Source organism: Neovison vison, chromosome 7 (assembly GCF_020171115.1).
Source record: "Neovison vison isolate M4711 chromosome 7, ASM_NN_V1, whole genome shotgun sequence".
In the NCBI taxonomy this organism is placed as follows: Eukaryota; Metazoa; Chordata; class Mammalia; order Carnivora; family Mustelidae; genus Neogale; species Neogale vison.
In genome coordinates, this window is record NC_058097.1 from 54,109,935 (window position 1) to 54,128,723 (window position 18,789).

At 55.1% G+C, this 18,789-nt stretch overlaps 2 protein-coding genes across 8 annotated transcripts; one reads left to right on the forward strand and one right to left on the reverse strand.

Annotated features, from left to right (window-relative positions):
- Positions 1 to 885: 885 nt before the first annotated feature.
- On the reverse strand, positions 886 to 12,260 carry GEMIN7 (gem nuclear organelle associated protein 7). Of its 6 annotated transcripts, none has more exons than XM_044257135.1 (4): positions 12,145 to 12,247; positions 8,540 to 8,664; positions 5,289 to 5,376; positions 886 to 2,264 (listed from the first exon to the last, which is right to left on the reverse strand). In XM_044257135.1, exon 4 carries the CDS (start codon positions 2,254 to 2,256, stop codon positions 1,861 to 1,863), a length of 396 nt encoding a protein of 131 aa, XP_044113070.1. In that variant the 5' UTR covers positions 2,257 to 2,264; positions 5,289 to 5,376; positions 8,540 to 8,664; positions 12,145 to 12,247; the 3' UTR covers positions 886 to 1,860. The 6 variants fall into 6 exon arrangements, with proteins under 6 accessions (XP_044113070.1, XP_044113069.1, XP_044113072.1 ...); XM_044257134.1 differs by lacking the exon at positions 12,145 to 12,247 and adding an exon at positions 9,591 to 9,694; XM_044257137.1 differs by lacking the exon at positions 8,540 to 8,664.
- A 2,401-nt stretch (positions 12,261 to 14,661) lies between these two features.
- ZNF296 (zinc finger protein 296) lies at positions 14,662 to 18,381 on the forward strand. 2 transcript variants are annotated; one of them, XM_044260548.1, is made up of 3 exons: positions 14,662 to 14,994; positions 15,222 to 15,374; positions 17,325 to 18,381. In XM_044260548.1, exons 1-3 carry the CDS (start codon positions 14,697 to 14,699, stop codon positions 18,275 to 18,277), a joined length of 1,404 nt encoding a protein of 467 aa, XP_044116483.1. In that variant the 5' UTR covers positions 14,662 to 14,696; the 3' UTR covers positions 18,278 to 18,381. The 2 variants fall into 2 exon arrangements, with proteins under 2 accessions (XP_044116483.1, XP_044116484.1); XM_044260549.1 differs by having other exon boundaries at positions 15,225 to 15,374.
- The last annotated feature ends 408 nt before the right edge of the window (positions 18,382 to 18,789 follow it).

Sequence of the window (18,789 nt, forward strand, 5' to 3'; positions counted from 1 at the left end):
GGAGCAGCGCGCAAGCGCGAACCTGAACCGCCTCCACCCCGCCTCCCCGCCTCAATCTAGATATCTAACGTTCACGCTCGCACACATTCGTCACGAGCTCGGGCCACCGAGCGGGGAATGGAGTTGATAAAAATAAAAACATCTGCTTGGCGCGGCTAGGCCAGCTGATAGGGAGAGAGGCATAGGGACAGAGAACTTGAAAGGAAAAGCGATATCAGGCGTACTGAATATATGGATGCTGACAGACGGATCCTCTGCCTGGAGACGAAACCTGTGCTTCTTTGCTACTTATTCTCCAGGCCTCCATTTGCAAACAGCAATTTCATCAATAGTTCTCTGTATTCGTTACGTGAAATACAATTTAAATTCAAAGACTAAAATAAATATGAGCCCGTAAGTATTAAAGTCCTGATTAAAAAAAAAAAAAAAAAAACTGAAGAGGAAATACATTCCAAAACCAAGAGACGAATCTGCCAACGAAAATAATCGGGCGATGGAGCGGGGAGATCACCAAGTACGGAGCGAAAGGGCGAGAGCCCAGGCCCCCACCTCTCCTCAATTCAATATTAAGTTTAATATTCGCCTCCGCACTTTCGCGAGGCTGTCCCAGCAAGTTCGGCGGTAGGGGGCGGGGCTGAGACTAAAATGGAGGGGCATTCGGGGAGCCGCGAGCGACGTCGTTGCCAAGGCAACTCGAGAGCTAGTCCGCGGACTCGCTGGAGGCGGCGTCGCGAACGGACCTATGGGAGCTGAGGCTTTCCGCCTGCCCCTTTCAACTCGAGAGCTAGTCCGCGGACTCGCTGGAGGCGGCGTCGCGAACGGACCTATGGGAGCTGAGGCTTTCCGCCTGCCCCTTTCAACATCACAGCCGCCGCACTTTCGGACTGCAGACAAACAAAGCGAATCTTTATTTAACGGGATCTGCGCTTGCATGCTAAAGTTGATGGGACTACAAAGGGGGCAGCAATTACTTTTTTAAAGCGAATGTGCTGAAAGACGCTAGTGACGGGGATAAGGGCAGCGAATGATCCGGACGGCCACACAGCTGGAGCGACACAGAAAGAGGGTGAAGCTTCACCCCAAGCCCTAGTCCTCAGCCTGGCCTCGGGGGCGCCGCCGCACAAGGTCCGACGCCTTCCGGAGAGGACGGGGAAGCCGTCTCTAGGGTGAGGTCCACACCGCTCCAGAGCCAGGCGACTAGGTAACCCGGTGCGAGCCACGCCCCTGCCTGGGAACACTCCCGCTCACCCGAAAAGGAAATCTCGTCCAAATGTCCCAAACCCGGCTTTCGGGTAGCTCCAGCCATTCCCGGACCAAGCCAATCTCCGCCTTCATCCGAGCTCCTCTCAGCCCTGTGATGTATCCTCTTGGCCCAGATCCACCAGATTCAGACTATAGCTAGCCTGGCTACCCTTCCACTTCCTAGACCTGGCTCCATCCCTGTGTGCTACACTTTAAAAAAAACAAACAAAAATCAGGAGGCGAATCTTCCTGGGGCAATTGCTTCTTTAGTAGGAGGGGAGTATCTTCAGGGTGGCTGAACTTTGCAGCTTCAAGAAACAATTTCCCACTCTGCCATTTGTCTTCCACGCCCAATCCTCAATCTTGGGGAACTGGCAAGAGGCCCTATTTTAGAGTTTAGAGTTCTTTGAGGTAGAGCATTCATGTCAATGGGCTCTAGAACTCCTGGGGTTGCAAAATTTTACCGACTACACCCTGGAGGTCCCAAGAAGCCAGAGTTGCTTGGAGGTCGGCTCAGAATTCCAAGGGAGTTCCAAACTCTGTGTGTCCCATGACCATGTGGTGGGGCTGGGGCCCGGTGGCTAGGCCCAAAGCCAAAAGGTGAAGCCAGTAGCATCTTCATGGCTTGAAGGTGTACGCAATAATGTCACTACACCGCAGCAGGGCCTCAGCCTGCACACCTATGGGTGTCTGCAGCTGTGACACGTAGAAGTTGGCTACGTCCAGGTCAGTGGCTCCGAAGTGGGCAGTCACGTGCACGCCCTCGTGCAGTGTGAAACTCACCTGGTGACCCACCATGGCCAGCAGGCTGCGGAGGTAGCGTTCCCGGAGCGCTGCTCGTGCCTGCTGTTCCTGGGATTCCCGAGACTCTTGAACTCCTGCAGATCCTGGGGTTTCAGGACCCTCTGGCATCCGGGGGGCCCTGCGTCCATCTGGGGCAAAGCCTCGGCTCAGGCCATCTGGGCCCCGAGGGAGCCGGAGCACAGGCACAGGGATAGTCAGTGGAGTCTGCATTATCCTGGCTGATGGGTGAAGAAAGCAAGAAGCCATTACACAGGGAGTGGGCAACGGTGACAAGAGACGTCTGTCTATCCCACCTCTGCTCAACTTGTCCAAAACCCAGTTCCGGATTCTCCTCCTCAACGCTGTCCCCTCCCTCTGCCAGTTACCGCCTTTCTAGGAGCTGCTACCACCATTCTCGAGGTTCACGAGAGCAGGAACTTTTGACTGCTTTGATCACTATTTTATTCCTACTCCCTGGCAATAAATATTTGCTGAAAGAACCAACTCCAGCCTCCTCTCATCTCTCACACACAGCCCATCCGATCTATAGGGAAATGCTCTCTCCCACATATACTCCCAATCACACCGGAGCCACCTTACAACGGCTTCCGGGGGCCAGCTCCGGAATGATATGAATATTACAATAACAACAGTTACACAGGTCACCTGGCTGGCTCAGTCGGCAGAGGCTGGGATTCTTGATCACGGGGTTGTAGGTTCGAGGCCCACATTGGGTGTAGAGATTACTTAAAAATAAAATCTTAGGGGCGCCTGCGTGGCTCAGTTGGTTAAGCAACTGCCTTCAGCTCAGGTCATGATCCTGGGCTCCTGGGATGGAGTCCCACATTGGGCTCCCTGCTCAGCAGGGAGTCTGCTTCTCCTGCTGACCTCTCTTCTCATGCTCTCTTTCTCAAATAAGTAAATAAAATAAATCTTTAAAAAATTTTTCTCTTAGGGGCGCCTGGGTGGCTCGGTGGGTTGGGCTTCTGCCTTTGGCTCAGGTCATGATCTCATGGTCCTGAGATCAGGCCCCACGTCGGGCTCTCTGCTCAGCGGGGAGCCTGCTTCCCCCCCCCCCGCCTGCCTCTCTGCCTACTTGTGATCTCTCTCTCTGTGTCAAATAAATAAATAAAATCTTTAAAAAAAAATTTTTTTTTCTCTTAAAAAAATAAAACCTTCGAAGAAATAAAATAGACAAAAAATGATTGTTACAGATTATAACCCACTAAAAAAAACAGAAATCCATGAGTCCACTGAAGGAGCTAAAATCCAATGGATGCTGAAATTTATAGATGAGTGCTGGGCAAGTGCCAGCATAGCCACAGTCTTAAAGTACTTCCCCAGAAAATATTTATTTGTTGTAAAGAGTAAACAGTAAGTTTGTAACTGAGGAAACTGGTGGACACGACCTTAACTTAACTTAGACATCAAAGCCATCACGTGCAGTAGTGGGACAAATGGACCCCCTGGGCCTCCTGACGTGGCACCATTTCTGTGGTATTCCTGCCAAAAATGGATTACCTAAATCTCATCATGAGGAAACTCAAATTGAGGGACATTCTATAAAAAAGAGCCTGCTGGGCCCCTGGGTGGCTCAGTCCTTAAGCATCTGCCTCCGGCTCAGGTCATGATCCCAGCATTCTGGGATCGAGCCTTGCATCGGGCTCCCTGCTTAGCACGCAGCCTGCTTCTCTCTCTGCCTCCTCCCCCGCTTGTGCTCCCTCTGTCTCTCTGACAAACAAAATCTTTGAAGTGCATTCTCTTTGCCCTTTAAAAAAAAAAAAAATCAAGGTCATAAAAGGCAAAGAAAGCCTGAGGAGGAAAAATATATCTAACTGGCCCTTGAACAACTTGGGAGTTAGAGCTCCAGCCCCCCACATGACTGAAAATCCAGGTATAACTCATAATTCCCCAAGACCTAACTACTGGTAGCCTGCTGTCGACTGGAAGCCTTATTGATAACATAAAGAGCTGATTAACACATATTTGGTACATTGTACATATCACATGCTGTATTCTTACAGCAAGGTAAGCTAGAGAAAAGCAAATTTTATGAAGAAAATCCTAAGGGAGGGAAAATACATTTACAGTATTTTACTGTATTTATGGAAAAAAAAATCTGTGTATAAGGGGACCAATGCAGTCCAAACCGGTATTGTTCAAGGATCAATTGCTGTTTTTGTATTCTGAGCCTAACGCTCATCTCTCCACTGCCCACATCTTGGTCCAGCTGCTGTCACTTCCTGCTTGGACGCATGAAGTCACCTCCTCCCTGAGCTCCTGGCTTCCACCTTCACTGTCTCCTTAACCCTGAGTCTATCCCCACCCGCACAGCCAGAGGGACCTGCTTAACACCTGACACCCACCATCGAAGACCAGAGCCCAGTCATGCCTGTACTCTGCTGAGAGCCCGCCCCTGGCTTCTGCCTGGCAGAGTCAAAGCCAAAGTCCTCACCACAGCCCTCAGCAGCCCCACGAGCTCCAGACCCTGCCAGCACGCCATGTTCAAGTCCCACCCCGCTCTCTTCCGGCCCTCCTCAGCTTCCTTGTCCTCTGTAGCAAATGGTACTCTTCTGACATACGGTGTATTTACTGTTCTGCTTATGGCCTTTGTACCCTGCTAGATGCCTGCCTCCCCCATGGGCAGAGGCCTTGCTGCTTGCCTTCTGCTGTACCCTCAGCTCCTGGAACCCTGTGGGGCAGGGACACAGACACCGGCCCTTTAAACATCACTCCTGCTTGAACATACGCAGTGGAGACTGAGCTCCCAGGCCAGCTTCCCTGGGGAACCTCAAGCTGGAGAGGCAGTTTCCTCTTCCCTTATATGGAGAAATGGCACCTAAAGCCCCTCAGCGTGTCATTAGGATGCGACAGGCTCCTGCAAGACTGGGAGCCTGATTCAAGGTAGCTTCTCTATAAAAGTTGAGTTACAATTGTTATTATTACTATTGCTGTGTGACTGGGGTAAGTTGCTTAACCAGTCTGTGCCTCAGTTTCCCCATCAGTGAAATACAGGTGGTAAGAAGACCAGCCCCACAGGGCTGGCCTGGGGACTAAAGGCACAATCACACAGTGTTTAGCACAGGCTTGGAACACATTAAGCACCACTATAATGGGGGCTGCATACAGGGAGATGCTGGTTCTGTGAGCAAGAGAGACAGGGAGAGAGGGACCCAGGTTTCAGGCAGCTAAAACCGTGGCTCAGTCCTCTCTAAAGTGATGACAGATTTTAGGCACCCGGTGTCCCACCCCGGGCCACTCACGGTAAGAGGGAGACTGAGATGATCCTTTTCCTCGTTAGGTGATTCCTGTCTCTGCAGCTCACCCGCGGGCTCCTGGCAAGAAAGGACCCTGCAGAGGAATGGGCCACAGCAGTAGATGAGGGTTTCTCAACCTCAGAATCATTGATATTTGCAACAGGGCCCTCTTTGTCCTGCTGTGGGGGGCTGTTAAGTGCAGAAGTGTGAGATTTTAGCAGCAGCCCTGGCCTCTGGCCACAAGACGCCTGTAGCATCCCCTACGCCTGAGTGGCTCAGTCGGTTAAGTGTCTGTCTTTGGCTTGGGTCATGATCCCAGAGTCCTGGGATTGAGCCCAGCATCAGGATCCTTGCTCAGCAGGGAGCCTGCTTCTCCCTCTGCCTGGACTCCCCCTGCTTGTGCACACGCTCCCTCACTCTCTCTGTTCTGACAAATAAATAAATAAATAATCTTTAAAAAATAAGAGTTTTTTTTTTTTTTAATAATCTCTACATCTAGTATGCAGCTCAAACTTATAACCCCAAGATCAAGAGTTCCATGCTGTACTGACTAAGCCAGCCAGGCTCCCCATAAAGCCTTTTAAGTTCTCCATATATTGGGGTGTCTGGCTGGCTCCGTCAATAGCAGGAAATTCTTGATCTCAGGGTCATAAATTCCAGCCCCAAACTAGGGGTAGAGATTACATAAAATAAAATGAAATAGAATGGAATAATAAAATAAAATAGGTAAAGTGGCTGGATGCCTGGGTAGCTCAGCCAGTTATGCCTCTGCCTTCTGGGCCGCCTGAGCCTGGGTGGCTCAGTGGGTTGAGGCCTCTACGTTTGGCTCAGGTCCCGATCCCAGGGTCCTGGGATCGAGCCCTGCATCAGGCTCTCTGTTCAGCGGGAAGCCTGCTTCCCCCTCTCTCTCTGCCTGCCTCTCTGCCTACTTGTGATCTCTGGCAAATAAATAAACAAAATCTTTAAAAAAAAAAAAATCCTCTGCCTTTGGCTCAGGTCATAATCTCAGGGTCTTGAGATCAAACTCCACATCAGGCCCTGCTCACTGGGGAATCTGCTTCTCCCTCTCCTTCTGCTTCTCCCCTTGCTTGTGTTCTATCTCTCTCTCTCAGATAAATAAAAATCTTAAAAAAAAAATAGGTAGGGTTCGGGGCGCCTTGGTGGCTCAGGCGCCACTTGGATTAAGCCTCTGCTTTCAGTTCAGGTCATGATCTTAGGGTCCTGGGATCGAGCTCTATGTCAGGCTCTCTGCTCAGCGGTGAGCCTGCTTCTCCCTCTCTCTTTGCCTGCCTCTCTGCCTACTTGTGATCTCTATCCATCAAATAAATAAATAAAAATCTCTTAAAAAAAAGGTAGGGACGCCTGGGTGGCTCAATTGGTTAAGCGTCTGCTTTCGGCCCGGGTCATGATCCCAGGGTCCTGGAATCAAGTCCCAGATTGGGCTCCCTGCTCTGTGGAGAGCCTGCTTCTCCCTCTGCCTCTCTTTCTCTCTGTCTCTCATGAATAAATAAATAAAATCTTTTAAAAAATAGGTAAAGTGACAAAGGTTATGTATGCTTTACCTCAATAAATTTTTTTTAAAAAATTCAGTGTATAAAAAAAAGAAAAAAGAAAGAAACCATTAAATAATTTTTAAAAATTCAGTGTATATATTCAAAAAAATGATTTCTACAGAAAAAAAAAAAAAAAAAAGGCAGTGGGGCAGGGCACCCGTGTGGCTCAGTCGGTTAAGTGACTGCCTTCAGCTCAGGGCATGATCCTGGAGTCCCAGGATCCAGTGTGCTTGGGGCTCCCTACTCAGCAGGGAGTCTGCTTCTCCCTTAATTTAAAAAAAACAAAAACAAAAACAAAAACAACCAAAAAACTCTCCATACGTGGCCCAATGTCCTTGGGAGGAACAAAATAAAAAATGTGTCTAGTTGAGAACCACTAGTGTAGACAAACAGGTGGGGGGTGGGGCGGATAAACTCGGCTATGCAACTCCGGAACACATTCACAACCCCACAACCAGGGAAATGCAAATTAAAGCTCCAATGCTAGAGGACCCTTCACTTCCCAGGTGGGGTAAGATGCAAGGCTGATGAGGCAAGGTGTCTGTGCAGCTGTGGAGAAGCACCTTCCATCCCTTGGGACTAAGGGCATAAATCAATGTCATAGAGGGCCAGTTACGGTTTCTGTGAACACTGCAAAGGCTGCTGGTCCTTCAGCCCCCGGAAGAACCCAGGGGAGGGGCCTTTGAACTGTCAACCTCTTTATGACTTTCACAGTCCTTTCACAAAATATTACTAGTCAAAGTAGTATTTTTTTCTTAAGATTTTATTTAATTCTGGTCATCTTTAGACCCAATGTGAGGTTGGAACTCACAACCCTGAGATCAAGAATCCCAAAGCTCTACTGACTGAGCCAGCTAGGGGCGTCATCAAAGTAATTTTTAAATTCTAATTTCGAGAAGGAAGAGGCATACTGTAATGCTCCCATCTCTCTCGAAAAATGTTAGATTCTGGGGCGCCTGGGTGGCTCAGTTGTCGGTAAAGTGTCTGCCTTTGGCTCGGATCATAATTCCTAGGGTCCTGGGCCCTGGGATGGAGCCCCTACTCAGTGGGGAGCCTGCTTCTCCCTCTCCCCTGCTACCCTCCACACCCCTGCTTGTGCTCTGTCTCACTCTCACTCTCTCAAATAAATAAATAAATTCTTTAAAAAAAAAAAAATTAAATTCCCGGGGGAACCTGGCTGGGTCATTTGGTGGAGTGTGCACAACTCTTGATCTCAGAATGGTGGGTGGAGATTACTTAAAATTTAAAGAAATAGAAATAAGAATGTCAGATTCCCCCTCGGGAATGTGAATTTCCTCTCCCATCCTTACCCACTCCCCAAACTTTCTGTGCCAGCCCAGAACTTTCCTAGGGACGAGCTGCCAAGCCCTACCGATCACAGTGGTGGTCAGATGGGATCCTTACTGCAAGTTAGCAAATTTCCTCTGTAAAGGGCCCAACAGTAAATACTTTAGGTTTTGTACCCCTCAGGGTCAGTCACAACTACTCAATGCTGCCACAGTGGCAAGAAAGCAGCCATGGCCAGATACGCAAACAACGTGGCCCTTCTTAAAACCTTACTTACCAGGAGGGACACTGCAATTTGAATTCCACACAATTTCATGCACCCACACAGATTTCTTAAAATTTTCCAAGCACTTAGAAGTGTTAAGACCCGCTCTTAGCTGGTGGGCCAGACCAGACCAGGAGGCAGCCACAGCTTACCCCACGCGCGGCAGAAAGGATGAAGGTGTGGATTCGGGTGGTTCTTAGCCCTCCCAGATTCACTAAGAAGGATCTGGGCTGGTGACTGCGACTCTATAGGCAGCCTTCCAGCTCCGGTTCCTCATCTGTGAAATGAAGGAGGAAAGAAAAGAAAAAACTGACCTCCTAAGGTTTCCAGGAGAGGGGAGCATCTTTCAGGGTGATCAGGCAAAGGACATCCCACGGTGTCCCGGACCCCTCCTCGCTTTCTCTTCCATCCATCAGTACAGCCCCTCAGCTCCACCTTCAAAGTCATACCCAGAACCCAGCAACTTTTCACCCTCTGCCCCACTCTGCTTCCCTCCAGTCTGGTCCCGTCACCGTCCCTAGTCACCTAGACTCTACCAGTCTCCTCCCCATCAGGCCCCCAGCTTCTCCCTTCACTGTTCCCTGCACAGACACAGCTATCAGAGAGATCCTGTTAGAACTAAGTCCCAACACACCCCTCCTTGGCTCAGAGCCCCACCCCCCCGGGCTCCTACCTCCCCCAAGAGCGAAAAGCCCAAGTCCTCCCAGTGGCTACAAGACCCCTCTGACCTCATATCCTGCCCCTCCACTCTTGCCTCCGTCCTCCAATCCTTGCACGTATCAAGAACACTCTTGGGGTGCCTGGGTGGTTCACTGGGTTAAGCCTCTGCCTTCGGCTCAGGTCATGATCTCAGTGTCCTGGGATCAAACCCCGAGTCGGGCTCTCTGCTCAGTGGGGAGCCTGCTCCCCCCCCCACCTCTCTCTGCCAGCCTCTCTGCCTACTTGTGATCTCTCCCTCTCTGTCAAATAAATAAATAAAATCTTTAAAAAAAAAAAAAAGAACACTCTTGCCTAGAACCCTCTTCCAGATGGGAGAGTTTTATACATTTCCGGATCCAGGACTCATCTTCCCCCACTCACTGCACTCAGGTCGTTGCTCAAATGTCACCTTTATTGGGGGCGGGGGGCAGTAGCCCCTTCACCCTGCATTCTCCTGTCCGCACAGTACTATCCCCTCCTGACAATATGCACGCACTTGCTTACCTGCGTACTGTCCGGTCTGCCACAGGACACATGACTTTGAAAGCCCATGCCTGGTGATTTCACAACCCCATCCCAGCCCCACCCCTGAGCCAGGGAAACGGGGGGGGGGGGGGGGGGGGGCTCAGTCAATCTTTGCTGAAGGAAAGAAAAGATTCAGCCGTCCACGTTATCCAAGTGCCTGCTCAGTGCCCAGCCCACCTGACTTGTCTCTAGAGGATGCTGACCCGGAGTGGCCAGGGCTGGAAGGAAGGAGGCTGGGGGCCCTCAGGTGCCCAGAGGGGGCACCAGCCCAGCCTGGGGGCGAGAGAGCAAGCTGGCCAGGAAGTCTGTTGCATTTGAGCACAGACCCAAATGGTATAAGGGACGGAGTCACGTAGGGATCTGGGGGGAAAGGTGTTCCCGTCAGTGGGAACAGCAAATGCAAAGCCCTTGGCAGGGAGGCCAATGTGGAGGAGGCAGGAGGCAGGAGCAGGGGTGGATTGTGCAGGGAAGGGCCTTGAAGACTATGTGAGGCTGGCTCTCTACTCTGAGTGAGGAGGGACAGATAGGACGGGACTTGGATTTTCACATGATCCCTCTGCCTGCTGCACGGGGACAGTGGATTGTAAGGGACACCGAGGGAGAAGCAGGGAGCCTGGTGAGGAAGCCAGGGCAGTGGCCCAGGTAGGCAGAGGATGACGGTGCCTGGGACAGGCTGAGGGCCATGCAGGTGGGGAAAAGTGGTCAGGTAAGAATTTGAGGGGCACGTGGGTGGCTCAGTGGGTTAAAGCCTCTGCCTTCGGCTCAGGTCATGATCTCCGGGTCCCGTGTCAGGCTCTCTGCTCAGCGGGGAGCCTACTTCCTCCTCTCTCTCTCTCTGCCTACTTGTAATCTCTGCCTGTCAAATGAATAAATAAAATCTTAAAAAAAAAAAAAAAAAAGAATTTATTTTGAAGGTTGAGAGCCCTCACTACTTGCTATTAGACTGAGGGGTGGACCAGGACAGACTCTCAGCGTTTTCCCTGATGGGAAAGACCACAGTAAATGGGATTTATGGGATATATACATTTTCTTCTTTGAGTTTTTGTTTTAATCCCAGTTAGTTAATACACACTGTGATATTAGTTTCAGGTGTACAATATACGTTTTCTTTATTTGACTACTACCACTGCAAATGGGACTCAAGGATATATACATTTTTTAACTTAACTGACCACTGCAGTCCAAACTTGGTCAAGAATCATCAGCCCCCAGGGCTCTCCTGCAACCTAGGTTAACACTTGAGTGATTTAAAAGAAACGCCCTACTCTCTAGGGCTGGTACTACAGAAAGGATCGTTAGGAATTAATCAAGTGGCCACAAATGCTGTTAAATCCCTGAATAAAACAAAAATGCAAGGGTGAACCAGCGTACAGACCTGCTTTCTCCATTAAGGGAGAATGAATGGAGATTTGGTTAGCCCGTGGGATCCCCATTTTCCAGAGGAGGAAACTGGGACTGGGATATGAGGAATCATTTACTGGGAGTGCGCTGGCTGAGGGGCAGGGAAAGGGAGCAAACCCAGGTTGGTCTGACAAGGGATCAGGCCACGTCCTCAGACAGCACTGAAGGGCCACCGGAGGTTTCAGAACCAAGGTGTGATCCGATAAGAAACTGGTTTAGGAAAGGTCCGCAGGGCGTGTTCAAGAAGGCAAAAGCAGGCACTATCCATGCTCTCTGGTGATCAGGCTCCAGAATCCTTAATCTTTTCAGTTTCCAAGCCAAGGATTTCCCCCAGAAGATTTCAGAAAAATGTCCAAACCCATCCCCCACGACTTGAAAAACGATTTGCATAGCTAAAGACTCCAGAGCCCATCACTTGGGTCGTGGGCGAGGGCAGCAGATTCGCAAACCTCCCTTCCAGGGGCCTCGGGGCTGACTTCCAAGGAAAAGGCAATGGATCCGTTCAGTGGAAGCTTCGCTAACTCTTCCGTTACCAGGGCAGGAAACGTGGTGGTTTAGCAGGTTCACGGCGAAGACCCCCGACCCCGGCGAAAGAACCAAGGGGCTGACGAGTCCACACAACCAGCCCCCACCCCCAGCTCCCGCACGGAGTCCCTCCCCTCCCCTCTGCCCCCTGCACGGGTCAGCTCCCTTTCAATTCCGCCCTGGCCACCCACCGCCAGCCCTTTCTTATACTAAGTAGATCCTCCCGGCCCCCGGGCGTCCATTCCCCACTCCGCCCGCGCCGGGTGTCCTCCCAGCTCAGATCGGGCCGGCGATTCCGTCCCACCACCGCGGGGCGTCAGGATTGCAGCTGCGGTCACTGCCCTGACCGTTGTCTGATCCTCTTCCCGGGAGAGGCGGGCCGGGGGCGGAGGAGGGCACTGCGCGCTGCCCCGGCTCCTCGCCCCGCCGACCCGAGCGCGGGAACATGCCCGGATCGGAGTACGGGTGCCGGAGCTCCGGGCGAGGTGGAGGGACCGGAAGGTCCTCCACGGCCAGTGTGGCAGGCGCGGACCTGCCCCTTTCCCGCCACTCCCGGCTCCGCACGCGGACGGGAGCTCCCGCCCCGCCACCGACACCCCGCACTCACCCAGGTCCGCCGCGACTAGCGCTCGCACTTCCGCCGGCGCCCCGGCTGCAGAGGCCCGGGCGGGCCTAGAGCCGCCCAGCCTGGGTTCCGACCGCGCCGCCGCCCCAGCCCCAAGCCCCACGTGGTGGCGGGCGGGCTCAAGCGCTCGGAAGCGGGCGCTGCCCGGCGTCCCACTCCGCCGCGGCCTGGCCCCGCGCTGCCCTCGGAGCCGCCCGCCGGCGAGGTGGGGCCTGTCTGCGATGCCCGCTTCACGGAAGAAGAAACCGAGGTGCAGAGAAGACTTCCTCCCGGCTGAGTTGAGCGCGGCGCTTGGTGTTTTTACCCCCCACCCCCTACACGTGCACACTCCTACCCTTCACCTGCCGTCCAGACCCGAGGCCCCCTTTCCTTGAGACCCCGCGCAGCCACGCGGCGGGAAGGAGGCTTGGGGAGAGCTGCCGCTGGGATGGACCCAAGGGGTGGTGGTTCTGTCCGGCACACCTCCCTGCAGCACCCCCGTTTTACAAAGGAGGAAACGGGCCTTGAAGGATGGAATGTCTGGCCTGAAGGGCTTGGGAGCCTCGTTCATCTGGGCTCAGACAGAATTCCCTTCTGCCACACTTTTTCAGTAAGGCGGAGGCTTTGTGGACCTCTCCACCCCACCAGATGCTCTGGCACACAGGCCCTCTGCCATACCTATTGGAAGACTGTGCCAGATGCCTGGGTGGCTTAGTCGGTTAAGAGTCTGCCTTGGGCTCAGGTCAGGATCCCAGAGTCCTGGGATCGAGTCCCATGTGGGGCTTTCTGCTCAGTGGGAGTCAGCTTCTCCCTCTCTTTTTGGCTCTCTTGTTCTCTCAAATAAATGTCTTTTAAAAAGGAGGGGGGGGTAGAAATTGCAGAGCAGGAGCTCAATACAAATTTAACTGAACTATGCAGGAGCAGGGCCCTGTGGACAAGGCTGATTTGGCTCCTGCCTGCTTAGAACCTATATTCTAGAAGGGCCGGTAGGGGCAGACACAGGGTCTCCAGGAGCAAATACATCAACAAGATCCTTCAGGGCTTGTGATGAGTGATACAGAAGGAATAAAATAAGGGTCATGGTGGCTGTGAAGAAGCACCCTTAGGTATCAGACAGGGAAGCCGAGGGCCAGGGAAGAAGCGAGGACAGATGGAGGTCACGGTCCTGAGGCCTCCAGCAGGGTGGGGCTACATTAGATACAGTGGTCAGGGAGGTCCTCTGCTCTCCGGAGGACAATTGAGCTCAGCCCTGAATAACAATATGAGGAACCTTCTGGCCTGAAGCAGTACTCTGGGGAGATTAGCATGTGAAATTCACTCAGAGCTGGGCCAGGGACGCCTTCGAGGACAGACCCTGGCCCTGACCTCAGGGGGCTTGTGTGGGGTGGGGGTGGGGAGGAAAGGAGGACAGTAGACAGGTCTAGTTCTGATGTGGCCGGTGCCAGGAAGAAGAAGAAATTCGTCAGGGTTGGAGGGTGGGGCTGGGTGTCGATGCCACTTCAAACAGTGATCAGAGTGAGCTGCTTTGTGGAGGGAAGTTCAAGGAGGCCTGAGGGGGGCAGCGGAGGTGGGGGGGGGCGGTGAGGCAGTTGCCTGTTTGGTTTGAATGGTGATTCCAGAGCAGAGATCTATAGGGTCACAACCCTCCTCGCCTTAAACCACTCAAGGCTCTGGTCTCAGGAAACCCAAGACCTTAAAGTGATCAGAAGACCCTCTTAAGTCTGACCTCATTTTCTCAGAAAACTCAAATCACCCACGCCTCTCCCCACGCCCAACCCCCTTCCTTGTTATTCTCGAACGCGCGCGGCCGGTCTCGGTTCCACCAGGCTCTGCTCTGGAGAGAACAGACCCTCCCGACCCCACCCCAGCAACCCCGTCCCTTTGCAGCCCCTCCTAGCTTTATTTTGCCCCACTGCACATGTCATCCTGGGAGGCACTTAGGTTTTGCAGTCACCTTGTTGAGAATCTGTCTCCCCGACAAAGAAACTGCCTGAGGCCGGGGATTATTACTTTCTGTCTTGTTCCCTGCGATATCCTCCGTGCTTTGAACAGAACCCAGTGCACAGTAAATGCTCAATAAATGTTGGCCCACAGAATTTTTATTGTAATGCATTTAATGAAACCGTCCCGATTACTCATAGGCGCCTAGCGAAAAACGTGGCCCCTACTATTCTTCTCTCTCGGGGGTGGGTGTGGGCACCCTCTGCCTCAGTTACACCGGCCCCAAGGCCGGATCAGGAATAGCTGTTTGCGCGTGTACTCGTGTGGCCTAAGCATAATTAAGGTTCGGTCCCTAAGAAAATGCAGTGAGCTCCGCTTTGATCGAGTTTGGCTGCGGCCCGGGCCCCTGTGGGGGCCGCCCCGTACTCTCCCGTCAGGCCCCGCCCCAGTGGGCGGAGCCACGGGCCGGGCCAGCACGTGTAAGAGTTCGCGGCCGGTCTCCGCAGTCACTCACCTGAGCGCCTCGGACTGAGCGCGCACGGCCCGCGCGTCCTCCGCCCGCCAGCCAGCCAGCCCGCAGCCCGCAGCCCGCCAGCCCGCCCGGCCCTCGACCCATGTCCCGCCGCAAGGCCGGCTGCACGCCCCGCCGAGTAGATCCCGCGCCCGCCTCCAACACAGACGACGAGATGGAGATGCCGGACCTCGTCATCGAATTGAAGCCCGAGCCAGACGCGCGGCCCCTACAGGCCCCGGGGCTGGGGCCCTTCTCCCCGAAGGAAGTGCCCGCGTCGGGGCGGTTCGAGGGCGAACCCCGCCACTCCCCCGGCCCCGCGCCCGCCGGGAGCCCTCTCCACTCCCTGGGCGCGCGGAACCAGTGGGCGCTGTGGACGCCACTGAGCCTCAGCCCTCGTGGTGAGCGCCCCCTACCCCTGCCCCGCCTCTCTCCCCCTTCCCTCCGGGGGTAGGGGGGTGGGACGCCCTCCCTCGGGCCCCGACCCCCGACCCCTTGACCCTGCCTCATTTGTGTTGCGTGCTCCCGGCCTCCAGCCCCCATACTGACCTTCGGGTTTTCCCTCTCCCTCGGAACCCCCAGGCCCCATCGTGGCCCCACCCCACGCTTACCACCCGCTTCCTCCCAGCAGACCGCCAGCCCTGGACCGACAAACACCCGGATCTGTTGACCTGCGGCCGTTGCCTGCAGACCTTTCCGTTGGAGGCCATCACTGCTTTCATGGACCACAAGAAGGTGGACTGTCAGTTTTTCAAAGAGCCCAGCCCCTGCCAGAACTCAGGTGAGTCAAGCGGGGATGCAGTCCCCCTCTCAAGTTCAAGGGCCCGGCTTCCTGTGGGAGCAGGGGCTGAGCTGGACAGGCGGGGCAGTGAGCACTACTTCCCCTTTCTCGCTCCCCATCGGGTGTAGCCTAGGCGTGGCCAGGGCCTGCCCTGTCCTAGGGCTGGGACTGGGGGGGGGGGGCGGGGGCTGGGCCTGTAGGAGGGCCGCCCACAGGGTGTGGCCAGCCCCTGAAGACTGGTCTGGGGATTTGCCACACACACACACACCCCCCCCCATCTGGTTTCACTTCTCCTTCCCCTTGGCCAGAAATAACTGGCCAGGTGGCTGGACCCGTGTGGCAGTAGGGGGACCTCTGGGGAGGGCAGCAACCTGGGGGAGGGGAAGCTGAGGCCAGCTAGAAGCCTGGCATGGCCACCCCATCCCACCTCTTGATAACTTTGGATTCCAGGCGCTGGTGCGCTTGCTCAGAGACAGGGAAGGGGCCTCTGGCTTCCCTCTCCGATGGAATCTCCCAGCCCTGCACACTGGGAAGCCCCTGGTTTGGGCCAGGTCCTGCGTGTCTGGACACCTGGGTTCCTTCTCTTGGGAGGGAACCAAAGCTCTTGACCTGATACTAGACTCATGGTGAGCTTCTGGTCATCAGAGGCTGAGGCAACTCCGAACCTGCACATTTCCACCCCCTGGCCCATGTGGTCTAGAATATTTGATAGATGGAATTATATTCAGGCCCGGGCTGTGGGCTGGAAGGTCCTGTAGTAGGGGAGGGAAAGGAGGGACTGTGAATTAGGCTTGAAGCAGCTGGTGGTCTGGTGGCCCACAGAGGGGCCTTGGTGGAATTACTGAACACCCCAGGTACTTGGACTTGGAGCAGTGTGGGCGCACCTCAGCCCCGTGGCTTAGCTCATGTTTACTGAGGGCTGACATGGACCGGAACTCTCAGTTCTTCTCCATTTGAGGTCGCAACAACCCTAAAAGGGAGAGGATCCCCAGGATCCCCATATTCTGACGAGTAAGAAAACTGAAGGCCAGAGAGAAGGGTTTCTCGCCCAAGGTCACACAGCTAGGGAGCAGGAGAACCAGCTGGAAGTCAGGCCGGGCTGGCACTCTCCAGCTGCCTTCTGAGCTCCTGACCCTGGCTGGTGGTGCTTCAGGAAAGCCGCCCCCGTCCCAGACAGTCTAGAATTTGGAAACTCAAGGCAGACACCTTACTGGTAGTACCTGGAGAGTCTAGAGAAAACATCCAATTTGGAGGGTTCTTTCTTTCGGGTGCATGAGGAAGGTGGGGGACCTCACTGCCCCACCCCGACATCTAGGTGGTTGCTTTGCCTTCTCCCCACTTACGCCTTGGCCCCATCTTCTGCATAAGGCAGGGAATAGGAGACCACCCGTGGAATCCATGAACTTGGAGCCTGGTGCAGAAACCCACTCAGTAATCATCCCAACAGTCTCTTTTGAAAATCTGTCTCCCCAGGTTTCTGCATTGAAACCCCAGCTCCACCCTTCTAAGCTTGTGGCCTGGGAGAAGTGTGTCTGCCTCAGTTCTCCCATCTGGAAGACAGAGGTCTTGTTTCTTGTCTGGGTGGGAAGTTGAGTGGGGGTGGGGCATGGCCCACCCCCAGCACCCAGAATTCCAGGTCTCTAGTAAGGCCTTCTTGACCTTCTCCCCCATAAAAATAGCACTCCTCCCATCCCTCGCTCTGCTTTCTCTTTTCTTCTGGAAGATTCTCAGACACAGAATCCCCAGGTCGTCGTCTTCCACTCCACAGATTTTCCTTGTTTGTCCGCCCACGTCTGCCCCTCGGCTTCTGAGGATAGGAAGTTTGTCTTCCTGCGGAGCCTTCTCAGCCCCTGAAACAGGGCCTTTCCTGTGGAAAGGTGCCGACTGGCAGGTATAAGTGGCACTCCCGGCTTTCCTCCCTCTCCCTAACACTGGCCCTTCTCTCTGCAGAGCGCAAGGACCCCAAGGCCTTAAGCTGCTTCCGCTGTGGGAGACAGTTCACAGGGGCCTGGAAGCTGCTGCGCCACGCCCAGTGGGACCACGGACTGTCCATCTACCAGACGGAGCCCGAGGCCCCCGAGGCCCCGCTGCTGGGCCTGGCGGAGGTGGCCGCCGCCGTGTCGGCGGTCGTGGGGCCCGAAGTGGAGGCCCAGAGCCCGCGGGGGAGCGTCCTCCCCCGGCGGAGCCCCACCTGTCCTGTGTGCGCCAAGACCCTCAGCTCCTTCAGTAACCTCAAGGTGCACATGCGCTCGCATACTGGAGAGCGGCCATATGCCTGCGACCAGTGTCCCTACACTTGCACCCAGAGCAGCAAGCTCAACCGCCATAAGAAGACACACCGGCAGCTGCTGCCCCAGAGCCCCTGTAGGGCCGCTGCTGGTGGGGAGCAGGCCTCCGCTGCTGCCCCTCCGGAGCCAGCTGCGCACGCCGCTGCCCCGGCCAGCACCCTCCCGTGCAGCAGCGGGGAAGGTGCTGGGGCTGCAGCCACTGCGGGCGTCCAGGAGCCCGGGGCCCCTGGTGGCGGGGCCAGCTGGGGGCCTGCCCCCAAAGAACAGAGAACCGAGCCTGCCAAGAGCCAGCTGTCCCCCAAGAAGATGCCCAAGCCACTGGGCAAGAGCCGAGGGCCCGGGGGCAGCTGCGAGTTCTGCGGGAAGCACTTCAGCAATAGCAGCAACCTGACGGTGCACAGGCGCTCGCACACCGGCGAGCGGCCCTATGCCTGCGAGCTCTGCTCCTATGCCTGTGCGCAGAGCAGCAAGCTGAACCGCCACCGCCGCATGCACGGCCCTGGGCCCGGCAGCACCCGCTTCGAGTGTCCCCACTGCTGCGTACCCTTCGGCCTGCGCGCCACCCTGGACAAACATCTGCGCCAGAAGCACCCAGGGGTGGGTGGAGAGGCCTGAGCTGTCAGAGTGCCCTCCGTGCTGCTCCCGGGACCACCGGGACCGCCGCTGGGTGCCCTCCCTGGCCTTCCTCTGCTGCAAGTAAATTCTTCCTCCTGGTTACACATGTGTTTGGACTCTGGCTTTCTTGGGGTGTCTTGAGGTGGGGCGGGTGGCTTCCCTCCTTGGGGTGGACGGCTGGACAGACCGGTTTGGAGAGGGGGAGGGGAAAGGCCAGCCCCCAGCGCCCCGGGCACAGCAGGACTGGCAGAGAAAGCCGTGCTCCCGGTTCCCAGTGTGGGCGAGGCCAGGGCAGGGGCCGAGGCGAGGGTGGGGAGAAGCCTAGACCTGTCACCAGAGGCCCCTGGGCAAAGTCCTGGCCCGGCCTCTACATGCTGGGTGCTGGGCCCTTCCTAAGCCTGGAGTGGGCCCCTGCCTCCACTGAGCTATGGCGGGAACGGTGCTGCTGACCCAGGAGCCGCCACCCAGACACCCACGTTGGGGCAGGACTTGCCACAGAGGCTCCTAGTGTT